Source organism: Pectinophora gossypiella, chromosome 2 (assembly GCF_024362695.1).
Source record: "Pectinophora gossypiella chromosome 2, ilPecGoss1.1, whole genome shotgun sequence".
Taxonomy (NCBI): Eukaryota; Metazoa; Arthropoda; class Insecta; order Lepidoptera; family Gelechiidae; genus Pectinophora; species Pectinophora gossypiella.
In genome coordinates, this window is record NC_065405.1 from 14133117 (window position 1) to 14142799 (window position 9683).

At 38.0% G+C, this 9683-nt stretch overlaps 1 protein-coding gene across 1 annotated transcript; it reads right to left on the bottom strand.

The window, feature by feature from the left end:
- Positions 1-2208: 2208 nt before the first annotated feature.
- LOC126378327 (deoxyribodipyrimidine photo-lyase) lies at positions 2209-9356 on the bottom strand. Its single transcript, XM_050026550.1, has 7 exons — positions 8913-9356; positions 8183-8385; positions 7289-7447; positions 5929-6127; positions 5489-5681; positions 4534-4775; positions 2209-3450 (listed from the first exon to the last, which is right to left on the bottom strand). The coding sequence occupies exons 1-7, from the start codon at positions 9277-9279 to the stop codon at positions 3284-3286; spliced, it is 1530 nt and encodes a 509-aa protein (XP_049882507.1). The 5' UTR covers positions 9280-9356; the 3' UTR covers positions 2209-3283.
- Positions 9357-9683: the final 327 nt, after the last annotated feature.

Consider the following 9683-nt stretch of genomic DNA (forward strand, 5'->3'; position numbering starts at 1 on the left):
TATTGATGTTTTAATACAATGTAAATAAGCAACACAGGTGCCGAGAAGTAGATGTATATACTGTACAGTCATGGGCAATATAATGTACCCACTTTAGGACTCTGTCGCACTAACATATTTGACATTTAGTGAGACTTACAGTTCAATTTGCCAAAAAAGTTAATGTGGCATGGTACCAAAGTGTATACTTAATGCTCGTGACCGTGTATACTGTACGCCTCTGCCTACCCCTTTGTGCGTGATGTTATGTTTGTGTTAAATAATAACCAACCGTAGGCAGAGAGCACGGAATTCCTAACCGCCTCCGTGGGCCGTGGGCCAGTGGTTGAGCGCTGGGCTCACGATCCGGAGGTTCTGGGTTCGAATCCCGGTGGGGACATATAACAAAAATCACTTTGTGATCCCTAGTTAGGTTTAGCACATTACAGGCTGATTACCTGAATGTCCAAAACCCTGACATCAGGGTTGATGAGGTTAGGAATCCATCTCACAACCCACACGATAGAAGACTTCCACTTACTACGATCCTAACACACCACTTTCCCATCTTCCACTCTCATCAAAGTCTTCATGCATGCTCACCAGTTTAGAGAACTCTTGACCTGGTCTTTTTTATAAAAATAACTATAAAAAGACGGTTAATAATGATAAAAAAGATTTATTAAGATCCAAACAGAATTATGTTACTTTTTACTTATATCACTTAATTTGAGGTAGTTAGTATGTGCGAAACAAGAAATAATACTTATCAATGCAGTGTTGTTAGTACACATCACAGGCTTAAATTAAGTACTTAAAAAAACTTGCAAATGTATGAATCATTCTAGCACAAACAATTCGATGAGATTTCTAAGTATGATATCAATCTAAAAGTAAATAATATTAGTTCTTCAAGACTAAAGACACTACCTTCTGAAGTGTGTATTTTTTTGTGAAATTGACGTAATGAAATAAATAACTTGTAAACAAACTTATGCACATAAAAAATAAAACTTAGCAAACTACACTTGTAATAAATTACTTGGAAGTAACTTTTAAAATTAGTTTTAAGTAGTACTGGATTTTTTTCCTTAGTTATAAATACTTACAGTATATTTTTATTCGAAGACTTGAGCTAGCCAAGAGCCGTTTCTAATAATTCGTATAGTATAGTTTTTGAAATTGAAAACATTGAAGAAATCTTAGAGTTGAACCACATCTGGCAGGCTGCTGCCTCTTAGCACTTCCCTATGTTTCTATCCTTTTCTGCTACGCAGAACCCTCATTTGCTAGAGAGAGTGACGGCACGCGGAACGGTGCGTAAGCTTGCGGTCGTTCTCGCTCTAACAAATGACAGTTCTGAGTGATGATAAAATATGTTCAGGGGGCAGTTCTGAGTGGTGATAATAAAATAAAAAATAAAATGATGATGATCTCCGACCAATTACGGCTATGGCGACCACATCGACTCCTAGTCGGCACGACGCTGATGCACCCGAAGATGGCTTATGTAGCCTATCTTTACAGTGAACTCCCGCGCACAGTGAGGGCCCGTGAGCACACCGTTTTGGTAATTATAATGAATAGCGGCAGGGGGACAGGCCTTCAACTCATCACGTTTAGCGTCGAGGTCTGCCGTGCGCTGTTGCTCGAACTCGTGGACTCGCGTCATCACAAGCCTGCGTCATTCTGGGCGCTGTGCTGCCAAACCCTCCCATTGAGAAGGCTCAATGTTGCATCTTCTCAAATGCCGCTTCAGAACATCTTTATACCTGAGTTCTGAGTAACAGAAAAGGATAGAAGCATAGGAAAGTGCGATGAGGTTCAACCCTTAAGCTAAGTTCACAACATTTAAGAAGACCTTAAAATATTAACGACATCAATCACTACGTTCCACTTAAAGATATTAAATTCACAAATACTTTAAAAGCACATAATGGTGCTGATTCCTACAGACACCAACTAAATTTTAGTTTTTAACAGTTTTAAAACTAGCTCTATCTCTCTCTTGCACTCGTTGTAAGTGAAAGACGGCACTATTTTTATTTAATGAACTTTTAGAGCTCTTATTAAAATAAAATTAAGTTTAGTCTGCCAGAATCGGTACCAGTGTTGGTTTAAATAAAAACCACACTTGTAGGTGGGGTTCCACGAGTTATAACATTTTAAAACTGATTTTTAGTGAATATTTGGGAGTGCCTTCAGTGATGTACTGTACAATTATACCCGGGAAAATTCTCATTTAGGGAACAAAGTTTTGCGAAAAGATCTATTACCTAGTCTTAAGGTAGATAGATCAATCGACGATGAATTGATTGATGATGTCGATGGTCGATTACTCCACTGACAAGAGCGCAGCTCTTAAATAGAGAGACAGAGAGAAATAGGTAGATAGGATCAGAGAAAGAGAAAGAACAATTTGGAAATAAACCTGCCAGTGTCCTTACCAATAACAGTTTTTACAACAGGAACATTCCCGGGAACAGCACATCACTGGTACTATATGAAATAAAGTACCCACTTTAGGACTCTGTCGCACTAACATATTTGACATTTAGTGAGACTAACATTTCAATTTGTCAAAAAAGTTAACGTGACATGGTACCAAAGTTTATACATATTAATGCTCGTGACCGTACCTGCGACAAACATAATCTCGCGCGACGCGATATTAAAATTTGAACCAATAGAACTGGTTTATCACGTAGCCAATAGCGTTGGTTCGTATATCGCGTCGCGCGTAATGTGCAGGTTTCGGCTACTGATATAGTATATAACGCACATGAAGACAACAATATACACAACTTCAGGATCGTGTAACCTGTTATAACTTGATCTTTGGACAATAATAGCCGGCGTATCTCGAAATGCTACTTCAATACGTCCCCGCCGGCTGAGACGAACTGAGAAGACATTTCCAACGATAGACGCGTATATGCTCCAATATGTCTACTGTAGTAGGATTCAGTATATTATTTCGCTTTATGATAAATATGTGCTCAAAACAACAAGCTTACGCCTATATTCCCAATACGTCCACCGCATAATGAACTAAAACTCACGCCTCACCGAATCGATAAAAAAAGATCATTACGAAAATTTTATGATGACGGCGATATGGTTCACCAACCGACTATCACATTGGCCTATTATAACTCGATGAAACGTGGATACTTGTTTATCTTGCTATTCTGTACCTCTGAAAACTTATTTATTTATTTAAAAGGTACACACAACAGGTAACAGGTAACTCTTGAGAATATAGTTGTAAACTTATCATTATCACTCAACATCGATAAGAAACTCATTTCTTAGGTACGTACTTATGGACCTTCCCACCATATCGAGCGATGAAAGCCTTGATATCAAACTTGCGTTTGCATCCCTCGTAGTTCATGAACCGGATTTTACCGAACACTGCGCGCTCTGCCCACCCCTGATCGTGGATGCCGCATATCGACCACATGCAGCCTGGAAAGTACGGGTAAGAGAGTTAAAAATTCTATAGCTGTTTGCGGGTAGTTATAAATATGAAATGGGATGTGTGAAATACGTGGCTAGACTAAAAGAAAACATAAAATGTTCTATCATCATCATCAGCCCATTAAGGTCCCCACTGCTGGGACACGGGCCTTCCCTATGGAGGGATAGGGAGATCGGGCCTTAAACCACCACGCGGGCCCAGTGCGGATTGGTGGTTATTAACGACTGCTAATGCAGCCGGGACCAACGGCTTAACGTGCCTTCCGAAGCACGGAGGAGATGAAAACTTATTTTGTGGTCACCCATCCTGTGACCGGCCTTTGCGAAAGTTCTTCAACTTCAACAGTCGCAGACCGAGCGCGTTTATCGCTGCGCCACCGAGCTCCTCATCAAAATGTCATCTATCCTGGGCATATATTAGAAACGCGAAGTCGTTAAGTCGTAACTGGCATATAATAAAGAGTAACACTGAAGATACGAGAATAGAATTCTCCGCCCCGCACTAATTCGTATCGGGCGCAGAGCTAGATTTACTTCACCCCCTCAGAGTTTTACTTTAAATGGCTGGAAGCCCCTAACAGGGGGTGCGCGCGCAGATTGTTTATCTCGCTCGCACTTACGCATTAAGCGGTGCATGGTAACAAGATTTCTGTATGGAGTGTCTGGGGGGCAAAAATCATGTCTACCAATTAACAGAGGATCCGATACATAAAGACTTGCTTATTTTTTTGTTTTCTGTTTTTAAATGTATTAATAGCACAAAATCATTTTTTATTTACCTTATGACAAAGTAAATATAAACCCAAATATAACATAAAACAACTGTTTCTACAGTGGGAATATTTCCCACTGGGGTAAGCAGAGATTATGGAATTCCATTTGTTTCGATCCTGACACACTTCTCTTGCTTCCTCCACATTCGTCAATCGTTTCATACACGCACGCCGGTACAGAGTCGATCGTACTGAACCTTTTCTAAGGACATCTCCAATTTGGTCAATGTATGTCCTTCTAGGTCTTCCTCTGCCAACCCTTCCACCAATCTACGTAAAATCATCAAACACAACAAACCTGTGTATCCATTAGGGTCCCGTCCATCTATGCTGTAGTGATCGTTCAGGTATATGGAGTACTTCAAGGCGTCTTCAGGCGAGGGGGTCCACTCCAGGATCTTCTTGCACCAGTACATGCGGAGGAACCCATGCATCTTGCCTTCCTTCACTAGCTGAATCTGAGCAGAGTTCCACAGGTCGTCGTGGGTTTCACCCTTAGACAGCTGTTCTAGAGTGTAAATGTGGGTTCTTTTGTCTTTTCTGAAATTTATAAATGTTTATTTATTAAACAAAGAGTCAAATGAAGCTTCATTTTCAGTTATAGCTATAACTGAGCGCAAAAAGTATTTTCTGTTGGGCTGGGAGCATGACAGACTAGTAAAATTGGAGTAATTACAGCTATGACTTTTCTTACACTATCCAGCGCCTGAGGCACGGGACCTGCGGCGCGAATGAAATTGAGGGCTTCAACCACTCACTAGCCATGTGACGTCAAAGTCTTTGATATGTTTAATTGACGCCGTAGCGGCATGGGTCCCGTGCCGCTTGTGTTGAATAAACTATCGACCAGATAAGTTCATGATAGACTGTCAGACACTTATTAGCAGATGCTAACACAAGCCCTTAATGAAGATGTTTTATTCTATAATTTTCCAGTTACAGAAAAATCTAGTATACTTTTGCCTTGTCATTGTAAATTAAATGTGATTATAAAATAAGTATTGAAATCGCTGTTAAAACAGTAGCATACATACACGTCTGAGGGAAACTAACAAAAAGAAAATCAGATCGAAATAATCTTAAAAATAATGACGTAGGCTTAATGAAGATATAAAGCATAGATCGAAAGAATTTCGCATGGACAGTAGGAGGACTCGGTGGTGTAATGGTTAACACGCTCGTCCAGGCTTGACAAGAGCTGCGGGTAAAAGTCCCGAGAGTCTGATTTTTTTTTTTTTGTGTAGCATACATACTTGTGATCTTCAAGTGTTTTTCTAGCCCAGTCACTGGCGCCCTTCAAACTGTCATAGTGCTCACAGTAGAAGCAGAAGTTATCAGCTAGCTCTCTACGCACAATGGCTTCTTCTAGAAATGCGTTAACACTCTCAGTGTGCTTGGATTTCAACTCTTGGACACAGAGGGCTACACGTTGAACTGATATTTGACCTGGAATAAATTAAAAAACAGTGATACTAAAACTAAGTAAATGAAAGAGGTGTAACATGTTGTGACCTAATAACACTAGAAATGCTTATTGTTTATAATGTGATTTGTTTTGTGTGCAATAAAATATTATTGTATTGTATTGAAATGCTCTCTGCATACAGATGTTGTTGGTAAGGGGCATAAGGGTTAATCCATCTTAACTTATTTTCCTCACTAAAAATCTTTGCTTGATATAAAATATTCTTACCAAAATGAAACCACGGTGACAAATTGCTCAAAGCATCTTGAGTAGGATCATTTCTCTTGGATGAGAAAATCTTGAGTCTCTTATCGAGGAAGCTCTTCAGCATCCTGATGGCTTCATCATAGCCAGGCTTAGCCCACTCCACTGGGCCTACAGTCTTGTCCGCTTCACGGCTCTCTATCGCTTCATCCCAATCTATTGGCTGTAGAGGAATATTTCACAAAGTAATATAACAAAAATTGATAGCTCTGAACTGCAGGGTTAAAAAGGCCACATGGAAGCAATTTATCTAAAAAAGCAGATTTGCATTTGCGCGTATAAAAGTAAGTGCTCAATGTCAAGAAATGTCAAATAGCAATATTGCTTTTTTAGATGAATTGCTTCGATGTGGCCTTTTTAACCCCCCTGGTCTATGAAACAATTGATGAATACGAAGGAAGCATTAGAAGTATATTAGAATTTCTCATAGTCTCAATTTAAATTCTCGATTAATGGCTTTTGTCTGATTACAATTATTCTACAGCCTCTGTTTAGCCTATTGGAAAATAAGCATGAGTTTATGTATATACAAGGTGTTAGTGACATCGTAAGGAATACTCAGGGGGATGGTTCAGACCATGATTCTGAGTTGATATCAAGTGGAATTTTCAGTCTGAATATTCATGAAAATTTTTGTGTTTTTTTAAATTATTTTCAGTTCCATACTTTTGCGACGGAAAATTCCACTTGATATCATCTCAGAATCATGGCCTCAATCACCCCTCAAAGTTTTTGTTACGATGTCGTTAACACCCTGTATTTATGATTGCTTTTCTGCATTGTAAATCAACGTGAATATCATAAGCTAAAGAATAATTAAAAACAATGCAAACACAGATTTTATGCTATGCTCAGAATTAGAATGACAGAACAAGAATAAATTATTAATCACATAACTAACAAAGTACATATTTTTTTTGTTATTTTGCACTGCGCCCATCCCCTAACGGGACCTATTGTAACTTAATTAATTATAAAAAAAATAAAGGTAGCCTGTAGGCTCTGCACGGCAATCAATTGGCAAAAGAATTATATCGAGGCCTTCGACCAATAGCCGTTTGACATCCATCTACGTAGATAGTATTCGTATTGTTTATTGGTCGAATAGCTCAATATAATTCGCGTCGCGCGCCGCTCGGTTGTCATGCAGACCCGGCTGAAAGAAATGGCAACATTGCCATAATGCCGCCTTTTGTACGTTTGTTTTATTTGTATTCCTGTGTTGTTATTGTATCAGTCCCACTTTTTTCGGCGCCAGTCACCGACTACTTGTTTCAAGAATTATATCTATCAAGGGTGGTCAGTCTTATGGATTCTCACTCACCTCAGGTTCAAATTTGGCAGTGTAAGGGTGTTTGATGACTGGTGGGAACTCTGTAAGGTATTCTCCAAGCTTTGTGTTGATTTTATTTCTGATGGTCCTCGCGGAGTACTCCTGCTTTTCTGATGCCACCCAACATGGGACTACATTATGGGCATCTACCTAAAAAAATTTAAAATAAATTGAATTCCATTCTCCTGTCATCATATCCTCTACTTTTTTTTTCTTTTTGCCCATTTGAGGGTCAGGCTAAGACATAAATGTGACCTCTACAGTGCTTATTTTTTTTAAAATTTATATCCTTTTGTTGTTTACATTTTAGTAATGTGGCATCCAATATGGATATAAATGTGTTCTTTGATTATTTTTGTCTATTATTTTCTTATTCATGAGTCTCACAGAAGTTACACCAATGTAGAACATATTTTTAATTAATAAATAAGTAGTTAGTTTGTAATATTTATCTAATACTAATGCTATTTAAGATAACAAGTTTTGCTGGCCTGACCCACTGCAACATGAATTATAATTGTGTGCTCGGCACTACATGCATTCTTCTTTCATCCATCTCTGTCAGTTTTCATCCCACATATACTCTTTACACAATCCATCCAACATGCATTTATAAATTCTATTAAATATAACATAACATAAGCACACACATTTGGTCAGAAGTACATCCATCGCAAGATGAACTTAGTACCCACACCTCACACAGCTCTCTCTTAGACCAACTTGATAGGTGGTGAGTCATATAATTGTATAGATCATATGTATATGGTCGTAAGGCTCAAAGTTCTTTTAAAATCCAAATCCCATTGTTTAACTATTGTGTCTGGAAATCCGGGCCTTACGAGGATATAATCATATATGAGATCATATATAAACAAAAAACACCTGAATTAAGGGGACATCTTTTTTAAGCTTCTTTTTGACGCCTTCCAGCCAGCCCATTGGAGTCCTGAGTGGGTTGAAGTCACACACCACTGCTCCAATATTATGCTCCACCACCCACTGAGGCAATGCCTCCGCTCCACTGCCTTCTAGCAGGTGAAATGATATGTTTAATTTCTTGCATTCTGCTGCTACTTTCTCTAAACCTGTAAATTTTAAATGTTATGTTGTTTAAACCATTACCACATGTCGGACACTTGATACAATAATAATAATTCTTTATTGTGCAAGACTTGTACAAGTTTAAATTAGTTAACACTTAGGAAACATCAGTGGATTGAAGATTGTACACAATTGTTAAACTCTGTTGATTCAAACTAAACACAAAGGCCTGTATCTTGGAAAATCAGTGTTCGACCACACAAGTTGAGTTATATACGAGTAAACTAACCAGTGCTAGCATGAGTAAGTCATGTCACAAGATGGTTAGTAAAGGGGTAACAAAAAGTAAAAGAAAAACTAAAAAAAAAATAAAAATATGTTTGATTGGATTTTGAGGGTGTTTTAAAAATAATAATTTAAAAAATGGATTTAATTTTCTTGTACAGCAATTACGGTACTTTTAAATTTACACATTACAAAACTTTTCTTAAAAATTAACTTTTAAATTATGTACTTACGTTTATTTATAAGTAATTATAACATTTTACACAAGGGGTCATAAAATAGTTACCTTTCAAAAGAAAGTGAAATTGTCTCACAGATGCGTCTAGATATTTTGCAATAATACAAAAACACACGTGAAGAGGTACTTCGTTCTTCAAGGCGAGTTTTTGGGCAAATAAAAAAGCCCAGTTGTCTTGCACGCGGCTGTCCCTGGACATCCAATACACGATTCCATCACAATTCTCTTGCACCATCTGTTCCTGAGACACTATTCTTAAGCGGTTCTTATTAAACTTGTACTTTAATATCGACTCTGCGGTGTCGTCTCGTTTGCTTTGTAACTTCTTCATAAACTCTTCGATATCTGATGCGTTTCCTTTACTTTCTGATGGAACTGACTCTGTCAACTTAGGTTTTTTTGCATCCGATGCCATTTTTGCGCTGTATAATATGGGTTTTAATTTAGAATATGTAAAATTGTATAACAAAAGTGGGTTACAAATACGCGCCATCCGCTAACTGTAGCTGTCAAAACAAAACCCGGCCATTTTTCTCTTTTACTTTGTTTATTGCGGCAAGGCAAGATGTTTACGCTGTACAGCCTTGTAGTGGGTACAAATGGTATAATCGATCGATTCTTTTTTCCCTTTTAAACAGTTATCAAACATCATGTGTTTTTGTACGACAGGCATTAATATTATAACGATATGGCTACATTGTTAATAATGAAGGAATGATAGGATAAATAAGTTTTATGTAAACTATACTTATGAAATTGCTATGCTACTTTTACTAGGAAAATGAAATAAAAGCTTAGTTAAAGCTTAATTAAGTAGTT

What these genes read in the sequence shown, in the direction of transcription:
- LOC126378327 (XM_050026550.1), bottom strand. Translation starts at nt 9,279, where the DNA reads ATGGCATCGGATGCAAAAAAACCTAAGTTGACAGAGTCAGTTCCATCA. An exon ending in ATTTCACTTTCTTTTGAAAG is followed by an intron (nt 8,386 to 8,912) that starts GTAACTATTTTA and finishes TAAAATTTACAG; the next exon opens with GTTTAGAGAAAGTAGCAGCA. An exon ending in AAGATGTCCCCTTAATTCAG is followed by an intron (nt 7,448 to 8,182) that starts GTGTTTTTTGTT and finishes AAATTTTTTTAG; the next exon opens with GTAGATGCCCATAATGTAGT.